The following is a 13,160-nucleotide window of genomic DNA, read 5'->3' as shown; positions in this document are numbered from 1 at the left end:
AAGGACCCACGGTATGCCCCGCGTGGAGCTGGGGGAGGACCCACTGTGCGCCTGGCACTGACAGATGAGCGCTCAATGCGTGCCGGGTCTGTCCTGGGTGAGCGCCTCCCTCGTGCTGGGGCTGGTGCTCGGTGAGGGCCTAGCTGAGGACAGGCTCTTCCCCTAGGAAGTGCCTAACGTCGGCCAAACCCTGTGCTTGGTAAACTCCCAGCATGTGCCAAGCCCCTATTAGCTGAGCACTTGCCACATGCCAGGCTGTGGGCTGGGGGACGACTCACTGTGTGCCAGGCCCTGTGATGGGCATCGCAAATAAGAGGTGTACAAACTGTACAGATCCTCCTATGTTAAAGCATAACCGAGCGGGTCAGGGCGGGGCAGCCCCGGGTGCCTGTGGTGCTTGTAAAGGCTTCTGGGATGATTTAGGTGCTCTGGCGCCTACCGCCCTAGCCCAGGTGACTCTGCTCTTAATCATTGCAAGGTTGCCCAATGACAAGAGCGACCAGGGTGCTCAAAGACACAGGGAGAGGCCAATGAGGCTCACCAAGTCCTCTGTTGGCCAAGACTCTGTCAGTGGGGAGCAGGCACAGGGAGGGGACCAAATCAGCCAGCTGGTGACCTTGCTGGGAGGCCTTGTGGTTACAGCCGATCCCAGTGGGGTTCTCCTGTCCTGGGCTCCTCTCCCTCAGCTCCCTGTCCTCTGAGCCTCAGGCAGCCCCGCCCCATGCAGGAACAGAGAGAGGCACTAGGTCTCCATGCAAGTATCACCCCACCCATCCCCCAGTGCCCCCAAGCATCCCAGCTGCTCCCAGGCTTGGAGGCACCCTGGCCAGCTGGGTTCTCACATGGCCCTGTCCTAGGAGCTGCTGAGGCGTGAGGGAGGCAGCTGAGCTAGACCGGCAGAGACCATCTGGGCTGGGGGTGGGGGAGGGACACGTGCAGCAGGCATGTGGGCCTGGGCACGTGCTGAAGAGGGCCTTGCTTCCCCGCCAGGCCCCTGCCCCACGGAGAGCAGGGCAGGAGATCCAAGGATGACACAGGGTGTCTGCTGACACTGAAGAGAGCCTGGGGACGGGGGCGGAGGAGGGACCCATGTCCTCACACCCAAACTGGAGAGAAAGGGCATGGAAGGAAGGACCCGGTGGCAGGGGTTAACTACCCCATCCCCGCAGACCAGGTTACAAATGGCAAAAGAAGCCATAGGCCTGGGACCGTCCCTGCAGCTTACATGTGTGGCCCTCCGTAGCTTCTCTTCTGCCCTTACGCCAGCATGGAGAGGAAGGCATGTCTGAAAGGAGTGTCCTTAGCTCTCTGCCTTTAGGGGAGCACAGACACCTAAAAACGGGCTGACTCAGCTAGCCAGGAGGGACGGCGCCCCTCGCAGTCTGTGTCCTAGAGACAGGCCCTGAATGGAGATGGCTTCAGTTTCCAAACTGGGGCCCGAGAACAGAGTAGCCCAAGGTCATCAGCAGAACTGAGAAAGAGGCAGGAATAGAATCTCTAGCAACCGCTGTGGTGGGGGATGGGGGGAGCCCAGGGGACAGATGTTATGGGCCTCAAACCAGCAGTGGCGGGCAGAAGCCAAAGGGCAGAGGGCATCCGAGCCCCAGCTATCTTTAGGCACATCCTGGGGCTGGGAACGGGCGTCCCAAGGCAGCACTCCCTTCTACAGACAGGCTGGCCGGGCAGGGCCCGAAGTCCGGGAAGCCCAGCTCGGGGCAGGGACTATGGGACGCTGTGATTCATGTTCCCTCTGTGGCCTGCATCTCGACTGCTTGCTCCCACCCGTCCTTTCAGGGTCACTCCCAAGACAGAAGAGCAGCCGGGGAATCCTCCAAGGGTTTCTTAGGTTTCATGGGGTTCAGCATCTCCATGTAGCCTGGGGCAGAGCCACACCCCACTTCCTACGGATCACAGGCCTGTGGCGATTCCCAGAGTTCTCTGGGAAAGGGAGGCCATTTTGGCCCCATCACGAGACTTCCTCTCCGCCCATCTGTGAGCACCCTGAGTTCAGGCTGGCTTGAGAGTACTTTCGGAAGCTTGGTTCATTCAGACGTGTTCCAACGACGTAGGAGCCAGGCCAGAGCAGGCCTGAGGGACTGAATGCTAGACGTTCAGAATGGGGTGGAATGGAGGGGCCTTACCCTGGAGCGAAACTGCCCATTTCTGCTCCCAAGCCATTCCATTCCTCTGGACCAAGTACTCTGAGCCCCAGAAATCTCTGGTGAAAGACAGGGCCTATTTAGGGGGTGGGGGAGCTCTGCAGAGACCCTAGGCCAGTCAGTCCTTCACAGAATGAGAAAAGCAACGGAAGGAATTGATGTGGGCGAGAGAGGTGCCAAGGGCAGGGCTGCGCTCCGTCGCTGGCTTCCTCCTCTGACAGCTGCCCCATCTAGTTTGTCCCCGAGGCAAGATCCCAACAGAAGAAATACAACCACTGCTCTTGGGATGGGATCTGACATCTTTTTCTCAGTTCCTGCTTCTAGTGCCAACCTGCTCTGTCCACCGGCAAGTCTTCCTCCTTCAAGCCCTGACCACACCCGGCCCTTGCCTGCTGCCTCTCGCGGGGCTTCACTACCACCTCTCCTGTGCTCCGCAGCAGTGGGCAAAGGAAAGGCCATGGCTTGGGGAAGGGGGAGAGGGTAGTTTTCTGAGGTCTCAGAAGAAGATTCAAATGAAATGTTCTCTGTTCCTTTTCAGAGTAAGAAGGAACCAGGGAAGGAGAGTAAAACCAGACGGGGTCTGAAGACCCCTGGGTTAGCACATACGGAATGCTCCCTGCGGCGGGCAGAGCACGGGGTGGGGATGGGGTATGGGGGTCCAACTGTGTGATGGTCCTGGGTGTCCTCCTGTCTTTTGGCCAGAGCACCTCTCGTAATGAGGATGGGGTGTGCGCTCCTGCCTCCTGATGTGCCGTTGTGGGCTCTGTGGCAGAATCGGTCCTGTTATGGGCTCAGAGCTGCAATACCATTGAGCCTGTTGAGTAAGGGGCTGCCTACTTGGGGTCTGGGACAGCCCTACTACTCAGGAGCCCCAGCAGTGCAGCCAGACTCAGGGCCCTCAAGAAGCCCCCCTTGGCCCTCCTGTTATGGCAGGCAGCCGGCAGAAGGCCTCCGGGGGGCAGTGCTCATAACCCCCCCCTCTTCCTCCCTGCAGTCTGGTTCCTGTACTCACCAGCATCCCTTTGGCACCTTTTCCTACCATGGCAGCAGCAGGTTGGGGGGGCCCTGGAGTCCTGGACCACGCTCACAGGCTCTGCTTCCAGCACCTTTCAGACCACAGACCTCAAGAGCTGTGGAGAAAGCAGAAAGCGGGGTGGGAACCTGGCCCAGGAAAGGGAGGGCAAGCCAGGTGGGGTGGTCAGAGCTCTCTAACAGGTAGTGCTGGGCCCGGGCCACCAGCTGGCAGGCCCTCACTCCCCTCCCAGGCTGGCCCACCCTCTGCCAGGCCCTTTCCCATCTGGTCCTTTCCGGATGACCCTCGATCAGCTCCTTCCTAACCCTTCTTCAAACCCTTCCCTTGAATCCCTTGGTCTCCAGGCTTCCTGTCCCAATGGGCAAAGGTCTATTTTTGACTCTCCAGATGCCCAATTCTATAAAAGATTAAAAAATGAACACAGGACTGGGACAGGGTCCAATTCCTTCATCGTCTGTGTGGATGGCTTCAACCTTTCTCCTGAAGGGGAGTCAGCACGTGCTCCCCAAGCTCACCCCAGCCAGGCAGCCAGGAGGCTCCTTCCTCATCCTGGTGCCACTCATCTGGGGCTCCAGAACAGCCGGGTAAGCTGGACCTGGACCACAGGCTCTGTGAACACCAAACATGTGGTACGCAGGACCACCTCCCAGCCCTGCCTCAGGCCTTCCCCTGCCTGCAACGTCTTTCTTCCTGCTCACCCAGTAAAATTCTGTAAATCCTTCAGGACCACGCTGAAACGTTACGTCTTCTCTGTAGCCTTTTCTGGCACTCTCCCCAACCAGAGTGAACAAACTGCTTCCTCCTTTCTTTTTTTTAGCAGGTTTCTACTGGTGTCCTTATCGACTCATACTAGACTTATTTGTTTTCTGTCCATCAACCTGAGTCTGTGCATTCCCTGCGGGTTGGGTCCTTGTTTTATTTACCTTTCCGCCTGCCCCTAGCCCAGGGCGCACAAGCACGATGTCTTGCTCAAATGGGATTGAAGGGCAATGGGTGAGACTGAGGTATTGGAATGACGGTGCAGGCCAGCCAGAGACCTTGGAGGAAGCATCTGAAATGCAGTGTGGGCGTGACGGGTGGAGGCGGCAGACAAACGGAAGGAGAGGCCGCGCGGCCATGGCCGTGCTTGTGTATACAGGTTTAATGTCAGACACGGATGCAATAGGCGCTCATTTTTGAGAAGCCTCAGGAGAGGATTCAACCTTCAAGGAGCCTCAAGGAATTCTTTCATGGGAGGAAAACCTGGATTAGGTGGACAAGGATGTTCAACCTCCATAGGGCCTGGTCCCAGGAGGGACTGGGTTCAGCTTCTGGGGCCTTCTCCATCCTCCCAGGGAGCAGACTCTACTCCAAAGGCTGTTCGGTGCCACTCTGCCCCACCCACAGCCACCTGTCAAGGACCCCCTCTCTCCTAGAGGCCCAGAAAGGTTTTAGAAGGCCAGAAGGGACGAGGAGGAAGCTCCTTGCCTGTGAAAATCAGCCCTTGGATTCCTTAGGACTTGGCCCCCGCCACTTGGTTCTTGTACAGTCTTCTCCCCAAGGCGGGTGCGGGAAGGGGTATGGGCATGGATAAGACCTGTAACCATTTCCCTTCTGTCAGTCACCCAGTCTGGCCTCTCTGCCTCTCAAAGGGTCCTCCTAAAGAGATCCCTGAACATGGCTTTGGTCTTTTGGGGGCAGTCAGGAGAAGAGCGGGTCTGTGCTCCTTTAGAAGGTCATACCCTTGTCCTCCTCACTCACTGCACCCCTCCTTAAGCTGTAAACTCTAGATCTGACTTTCCCAAAGCTGTCCCTCTTCAGCCAACAAATGGTAATAACAGCCCATGGCATTATTCAAATACACCTCTTGGGTTGGTAATTATTATGTCCCCTGATTAGGTAAATAAACTGAGGGCACTCTGCTCAAGAACTCAGGTTCCAGAGTGTTCTCACTCAGGTTATCCCTGAGCATAGACTACAAATACAGTCTTTGTGCCCAGAGTGTTGACTGGTGACCAGAAGACAGCTTGGTGGTGGCCTCCAGGAGAATGAACGAATTGGGCAGAAAGCTTTGCTGCTTCTCCCACTTCTGCCATTTCTGTTAAATGGCCCTGTCCATCCATTCAAAAAGTACCACATATGGACCACCACTGGAAAGCAGTTAGTTTAGCATGTGATGAAGAGCTTGGGCTCTGGGACCTGGTAGGCCTGGGCTGGAATTCTGGTTCTGCCAGTTACTACGTATATGACTCCAAGCAAGTTACTTAACTTCTCTAAGCCTCAGTTTTCTCTAACTGGAAGATGGGACCTAGTAATATTTTCTTTGTAAGTTTTGAAGTTTCTGCTTAATTTTGGACTCTACTGCAAGTCTCCCCCTCTAGCCAATCCATTAAGCTTCCCAAAGCCCTAAAGCCCTAGTTCCCTCTCATGGTTCTCCACAGCCAACAGATATGGCCTAGATTGTTTAGTGGGCATTTAGGGCTGGTCACAATTCAATTAATTTATTCCGCAAATATTTCAGGCTTGCTCTGGGCCAGACCTGTGCTGGGCAGCAAGAACTCATTGGTCTCTGCCCTCCTGCATCTAACAGACTAGGGGGAAAGGCAAACTCGCGACTCAGATGTAGACAATCAAAGGCTGAGGGAGAAAGATCCTTCCATGACAGCTGGGAGCAAGGGGACATGGCCTTGTTTGAGAGTCACAGGGGGCTTTCCTGAGGAAGCGATGTTGGAGGCTCAGGGGGACTTATTCAGGCAAAGTGGCAATAGTGAGGAAGAGAGCAGGAAGAGAGATTCAAACAAATTAAATATGTGCAAAGACCCTGAGGCTGCGCTCAGATTGCCAGGGAGAAAGTGGCCAAAGATGGAGGTGGACAGATAAGCAGGGTCAGGGCCTTTGGAGCCTGGATTTTGATTTTTATCCTGAGGGCAATGGTCTCGATCAAAGGCTTTAAGGCAGAGTTGCACCTGACAGGAGCAAATGGCAGAAGGTGCATTTTGAAAACATCACCCTAGACAGTGTGGAGAAAGGATGGGAGGGAGTGGTTAGTGGAAGAGAAGTCAGTCTGGAAGAGGCCAGGCCATGATGACGGGGTGTGGATGAGGAAGGTGGCCATAGGGTGGGGAGAGGTGCACAGATCTGAGAAAAATATAGAAGCTGACATTGGTAGAACTTGGTGATGAATTGCACAGGAGGTGAGGGACAAGTGGGGATCTCTGGTTTCTGCAGGTGCAACAGGAAAAAGTCAGTGCCAGGCCCAGGGACAGGAGTGTGGGGTGCTGCAGGTTTAGAGTGGGGAGCGGGTGAGCTGGGTGTGAGTTGCCTGGGAGCCACTCGAGGATGGATGGTGAGAGGGCAGTCGCAGGACCCAGCTACCTTTGCTCTGTCTTTCCTTCTCCCCAGAGGGGGCTGTCTGTCAATCAGTTGTAAGGGTCCATCTGAGCCAAGCCTTGGAGTCCTCTCTGGGAATGGAAAGGTGATGGGCTCTTTCCCTGCCTTCAAGGACCTCATAGTTTAGAAGAAAGCCAGAGGAGGAAACAAATTCTATTCACTGTGATGCTGGAGCGGAGGGGCTGTGGGAGCTGGGGATAGCTTCTAGTTTTGCCTGGAGCCCAAGTTGGCTACCTGCAGCCACCTGTGGCCATGTGGGACTATTCCCAGATGTTCTTGCCTTCATGTTCCTTGAGCATCCTTGTCCCCATTACCATCTGTATAGATCCTACCCAGCTTCCAGCTTCAAAACCTGTCCCAGTAGCATTCTCTTCAAGAAGCCTTCCTTCCCCCTCCAGCTGCAGTCACCTTTTCACTGTACCCCCAAAGCGTGTACATCTCATGAGCACGCTCATCACATGTAGTGTTGCGGCATGGTTACTTGTGCCCAAATCTGGCTCCCCACGAACTGGAGAGATCTTCCAGGGAAAACGTGGGATTCTTCTGTGTCCCCAGGGCTGGGCACTGAGCGGGCACCGCCGCAGTCGCAGTGTAGGCCGACTAAGGGGGCGTTTTCTCTGCGGTCTTTGGAAACACTCGGGCATGCTCAGTGCCGCCAACCGGTTCCCACCCACTATTCTCCCACCTTCCGATGCTCTCTCACTTTGGAGTTCTCAGGTCCTTCTTTCCTTTCCCATTTCTCGCTCCCCACTTCCACCCCAGCCTTCATCTTCTAGCAACCGCGGCATCAGGCTTGTTTCAGCAAAGAAATAGACCCAGGCTTTGTGCAGAAGCTGTCAGCGAACCGCAGACGCGGCTCCTTTAAGAGTGATCAGCGAGGGGGCGTGGTCTGCGGAGAACAGGCCCGAAAGGGGGCGCGGCTCCTTTAAGAAGCAGCCGGCGAACAGCGAGGAGGCCCCGGGCCGGCAGGCAGGGGCGCGGTCGCTCTTGGAGCTGCGGCACCGCCCGTAGCACCCTGATTCCTCGAAGCGGGGTGCGTCCGCTTTAATCGGGGTGCTAGGTGTTGGGGGGCGGTGTTACATCAGCCGCCACGTGTGGGCCTCTCAGCTGGTGTGGAGGCGGCGGCCCCGCCCCCGGCCCCAGCTGTGGAAAAGTACCGGGGCGCCGAGGTCCCCGCCCCCTGTCCCGCCCCCAGGCCGGCTCCGGCCCCTCCCGGCCCTCCTGGCTAGCCCCCTCCCGTCCCGCCCCAGCCCCGCCGCTTTCTACCGCCCGGCGGTGGCTGCGGGGTGCGGGGCGCCGGCTGGGGGTGGGCGCCCCCGGCTGCCAGGCCCCAGCCCTCACCTGTGGCCGCCCGGGCCCGCCCCACACGCACCCGAAACGAAGGTTGGGGTAGGGAGGGCGCGGATTTTCCCTGGAGTAGCAGCCCCAAAATAACTGCACGGCCGTAGTCCCTTCCCAAAGCCGTGGCCGGGAGCCGCGGACAAAGATCCTGGGGGCGTCGGGACCCCCTGGCGCGGCTTCCCGGGACCCGCAGGCGCGCGGGAACCCAAACCGGGCCGGTGGGTGGGCGGGCAGATAGGGAGGCAGGCCGGCTGAAGGGGCCAGATAGGCAGACAGGCCTGCCAGCGGTGCGAAGAGATGGAGCGGGAGCCTGCATGCGGGGCGCAGACCCGGCCGGCCGGTTCCCCGCCACCGCAGGCCCCCGGCTCGCAGACCCACTGGCGCCCCAGACGGACCGTGACACTCTCTGGTTCCGGCGCTGCCCGCACAGCTCCGCGCCCGCCGCCCCCGACCGAGCCGGCGTCTGCACGCAGCGCCCCCCACTTCGGGAGCGCGCCCCCCCCCCCCGTTCTCGCCCGCTTTAGCTCCTTGGTGACAGCGGTGACACCCAGACGCGCGCACCTACCCCGATCTTTGCGGCGAGACAGACATCCTCGTGCGTGCACCCACACTCTTACCCACAGATGCCCGCATGCAAGCGCGATCATACACACACACACACACACACACACACACACACACACACTCACGCCCGCTGGTCCTGGGGCTTAGCCCCGAGGAGCCACCAAACCCAGACCGACGGCAGGACAGACAGAGGCGCGGGCCGCAGCGCTCCCTTCCCAAAGCCCCCTTACCATGCTGCAGCCCCCGGCCCAGGCGTGCTGGGTCCGCACCGCGGTGCGCCCAGGTGGCTTTCTTAAAGGGAAAGTTGCATCAGCCTCCCGAGGCTCAGTGCCGCCGCCGAGTCCGCCCGCCCCGCCGCGCCGCTCGCGGCTCCTCCAGAGCTTGTTGTGTTTTGGTTTCGGGGAGGCGGGGGCCAAGAGTTTGGTGAAAGTTTGGAGAGTGGAGAAGGCTTGGGAGACCTAGCCAAGTCCCTCCCCTCCCTGAACACAGCTCCCCTGGCCGCTGTCCCCCCTCCCCCATTTCATCCCCACCCCACTGGCCGACTTCTCAGGCTCCTCCTCCCAGGGAATAAAATTACAAGTCTCTCCAGCTTTCAGATGATTGATCCCCATAACCCCTGAGAGTGGGCTCCACAAAGGAGCCCCCTTCGCCCTTGTCTTGCTGCCCCCACCGCCCCCCCTCCTACCCCCAGCTGGGGCCCTTGAAGGAAGCAGATGTCGATGCCCACTTCGGACTAGCCTGGAATGAAGCCAGAAGACCTGGGGCGCTTTGGGGGGCTGGGGCTGGAGTTGGCCCTCCAGGCCCCTGGTCTTCTGCGCCTGCGTTGCCCCCAGGGAGAAGTCAGAACAAATTCCATTGCCTTTGGAGCGGTGCCTCTGGGGACTGTGGGTACAGCTGAGTTAAGGCCCAGGTCCTAATCCTCGGAACTGGAGGTCTAGGGGTAATCCTTCCTCCAGGGACGCTCCTTGGGCTACTGTTTGGTCAGCCCTACTTGGCTGCTTGTGTTGCAGGGCTGCAGACACAAATCTGGGCCCCTTAATTCCCTCCCTGGGGAGACAGACCTGAGTTCCCATACTAGATAAAAGAGACTTTGCCAAAAGGAGTTTGCCAAGCCTCAGTTTCCTACCCAGTGAAGTGGAGAGGATGAGCTGAGATAATGTGTATCCTTGTATATAAAACACATTGCTCCAGGCTGCCTCCCTGGGCAGCAATGCCTGGCAGTTGGTGGAAAGTTCGCTTCCCTTGTGAGAGCCACCAGTTCGTACTGGCAGTCAGAGAAACAGGTCTCGCCCCAGCCTGAGTGGGGCATCTGCCTGGCAGGGACCCAGCCTGGGGAGATGGTACGCCCTCTGGACCCTCCCTCTGTTTCCCACTGTGGTCTTGTTGTTTCCTGGGGATGGTCACCCTCCGAGAAGCTGAGAGCACACACCAAAGTCACACAAGTGAGATTCCACTTGATTAATTTACGATCAGAGGCATTGAGCAAGATAACAGGTATCAGGCACAAACATTTCCTCTCCACAGGAGCGTTCTCAGGCCACACACAGCCCATTTCACAAACTCTCCCCAGGGCTGTAGGCTCAGACCTTACAACCTATTTACACTGGAGACCTGATTGGATCTGGAGAGACACTATACCTCGTCACCAGATTGTTTGTATTTTTACCTTGTTCCCAAACCTAGCAGGGACAGCAGGTTAGGGAGTTCTGTTCTAGAACCAATGGCCAAGTGTCCTGTGTATGTGCACGCGCGTGCACGAGTGCACCTCTGCCCAGGGGGTCGGCTGGGTCTGTGTCCGCTTACCTGTGGATTTGAGGAGGTGGGTTTGTGTGTGCAGTGGCGTGTGTGTGTGTGTGTGTGTGTGTGTTCCCAACTCCGGGGACTGGCAGCATCGAATCGAAGCCCTCCTTGATCTTCCTGCCTAGGACATGCATTCTGTTTCTGGTCTCGCTCTCCCTCCCTCTCTGGAGGCTCTTGGAAGAGGCCCCTAGGTAGGGAGTGGGGACAAGGAAGTGTGTGAGAGGGGGTTTCAATGGGCTCCTTTGCTCTTGGAGCAGTAGATGGAGGGTAAAGGGGCATAAGAAGGCCCCAAGCAGACCAATGAAGTGTCTGATGATTATTATGGCCTGAGGAGACTTCCTACCTCACACTAAGGCATCCATATGAAGGGAAGCATTTCAGGAGACTCAGAACCAGACACCCAGGAGGCCCTCAGGCTTTGGGACTGGGGGCAGGGGAGGGTGAGTTGCTCAGAGGCCTTACTGGGAGGACAGTTAGGCATTAATTGGGAGGGAGGAGGTGAGGAGGCAGTTATCACCTTAGTCCATGGGTTGGGGGTAAAGATTTTCCCTGGGGTGTTTGGTGGGGAGGTTGGAGACTTGCCCATGAGGGTTTTGCTAGACAGAGATGACAGAACACAAAATATATTTGTACACATATAGAGAGATTCATGGATATGTGCATTTTACCCACCTTGATTCAGAAAGGGCTTTAGGCAGCCATACAGTGAGTTGAATCCTGAGGAGAAACTTGAGAAAGATTTTGGCTCCCTGAGACAGGGACGAGAGCGGCTGTGTTGGTTTTTTTTTTCCCCCAACTAAAATGAGGCCCCAAGGGAGGCAGGTCTGGGCCGAGCCCAGGTCAGAACTGGATGGCCTTCGTCCCTGGCTGGGAGCTCCTGGCCCTGGGCAGCTGGCCCACAAAGTGGGAAGGGCATGGCTGGCCTGGACCGTTGTCAGGAGAGTTAGGGGGGTCAGGCCTAGGACAGACAGGAGTACCAATGGGGTCTGCTGACCTGCTTCTTCTTGTCTTCTTGGGGCCAGGCAGCGAGAGGGCAGGCAGCCTGTGGCGGGGCCCCACCCACTGTGGGCTAAGGTGTGTCTCCCAAGCCTCCAGTTACAGTGCTATTTCCTGGGAGGGCTGTACCCAGCGTCGGATCCCCCAGTGCTGGCTGGCTTCCTCCTTTGTTGTCAGCCTGCAGGATCAAGGCCTCTGTTGGGACACACACTGTTGGCTTGGGCGTGTGTCTGTGGCAATAGGGATAAGACGAGATGTGCGCCACTTCTAGAGGGCACTGAAGGAGCTTGGTGGAGGGATGCAGAGGGGGAGGGGCCCTGCTGAGACGTTGGGGGAGGGTGGACATTGTTTTGGGTTGCAGCCTGTTCTGACCATTGATCTCCACCTCCTTGGAGTCCCAGCCTCAGGAACAGGGCAAGATTGCTGGGAGTGGCCCGCCTGGGCTCAGCTCTCAGATTCTTTCTCCTTGAACTTGGAGCCCAGTGTTCAGTACCTTGCATCTTCCCTGTCCTATCCTAATGCAAGGGAGCAGGTTAAATTGGTTCCCAATCCAGGAGATGTCTGTGGGGTTCCGTGTGTCCCTCAGATCATTCTGTTGAGCTGTCTCTGGCCCTGGTCCAAGGGGGCAGCATGCGCCAATCATGGGGCTCAGAGCAGGATGTCAGGATGGATCTTAGCAGCTCCAGGTGAAATTAGGCCTATAGACTGGAAACGTTGGCTTTGGCCCTGTCGGGGGTGGGGGAGGGGATGGGTGGGTAGTTCCAATGTCCAGAGCGTGCAAAACCCGGATTCTGAAACATGTAGATCTCCCCAAATCCAGAATACCCAATGCCAAGGGCACCAGAGCTCCTAACACTTCAGAGAACCCAAAATCCAGAGTTCTCAGTACCCAGAGCCTCAGGGGTCCAATACCCAGGTGGGCTTATGCCCGGGGTACCCCAATATCTAGATCACCCAACATTCCTAATACCCAATTTTGAGTGCCAATGTCCCAACCCACCAGAGAACAACCTGGAGGGGATGGAGCAGTGTCCCTGCATGGCCCAGGGCCCTTCAGGGCCTGGTATAAACTGGGGAGCGATCATCACTGGAGTTGGGGCCATGGGTGGTGCTGGAAATAGCAGTTATGCTTCCTCATTGACCCCATCTTGGGTCTGCAGAGGCCAAGAGGGGCCACAGAAGGGCTGGCTTTCTCCCAGGCCCACCCCCACCCGAGTCACAGGTCCCGTACAATCAGACATCCACGGACTCACCACATAGGAGTGTCCATGTGCAAGGTGCTGGGAATTTGCTAATCTCTAGGAATACAGAGGAATACACGAGGGGAGAGGGGTCCCCGCTCTCCCATGTGGAAGGTAGGATAGTGTGCCTGTGCTGCTGTGTTGGTGTGGCTCACCCCGTGGCCATCTGTGGCCAAAGGCATGGCCGTGAGATGGAACGGCTGTTGGCGTGGGATGGTGTTGGTCAGAGGCTGTGAACGTAAACTTGCTGACACAAGCGAGCTGACACACGTGACTGTCAGAGCAGGTCCAGCTACGTCCACCCGTCAGGACATCCTTCTAGTCCCTCCCCACCTCACCACTTTCCACGGGAAGTGATGCAAGGCCCCTGTTTGCCAGCATCAGGCCTCCCTGTGGGGAGCAGGGGGCCAGCCCAGAGCTAGAGGCTGATCCCCAGAGCCACCCTGCAATGGGCCTGGAGATTTCTCCAGCCCCTGCCAGACCCAGAGCCTCTTTGGACTGAGAAGACCAGAAGAGGGGTGGCTCTAAGTGAAGCAGCCAATACCAAAAATAGCCATCCACCCTGGAGAGGATGCTGGGACATCCAGCCCAACCCACCCTGCTGACCTGGAGCCTGGCTAAGACTCCTGTCTAACTCCACTTCCCCAACTCCCATCT

General features: G+C 57.5%; 1 protein-coding gene across 3 annotated transcripts in view; it reads right to left on the bottom strand.

Annotated features, from left to right (window-relative positions):
* SLC6A9 (solute carrier family 6 member 9) overlaps positions 1-8,943 on the bottom strand; it is a 31,746-nt gene extending 22,803 nt beyond the window's left edge. The window contains exons 1-2 of one of the 3 annotated variants that reach the window (XM_045978970.1): positions 8,697-8,943; positions 3,172-3,289 (exon numbers count right to left, since the gene is read on the bottom strand). In XM_045978970.1, the coding sequence (XP_045834926.1) occupies positions 3,172-3,201 (30 nt within the window). In that variant the 5' untranslated portion in view covers positions 3,202-3,289; positions 8,697-8,943. Of the gene's footprint in view, positions 1-3,171; positions 3,290-4,115; positions 4,131-8,467; positions 8,531-8,696 lie in introns of those variants that run through there. The other 2 variants (XM_045978978.1, XM_045978982.1) reach the window with 2 other exon arrangements.
* Positions 8,944-13,160: the final 4,217 nt, after the last annotated feature.

This window comes from Meles meles, chromosome 1 (assembly GCF_922984935.1).
Source record: "Meles meles chromosome 1, mMelMel3.1 paternal haplotype, whole genome shotgun sequence".
NCBI classification, from domain to species: domain Eukaryota; kingdom Metazoa; phylum Chordata; class Mammalia; order Carnivora; family Mustelidae; genus Meles; species Meles meles.
The sequence above is the reverse complement of the archived record's forward strand: the minus strand, read 5'-3'. Positions and strand labels throughout refer to the sequence as shown.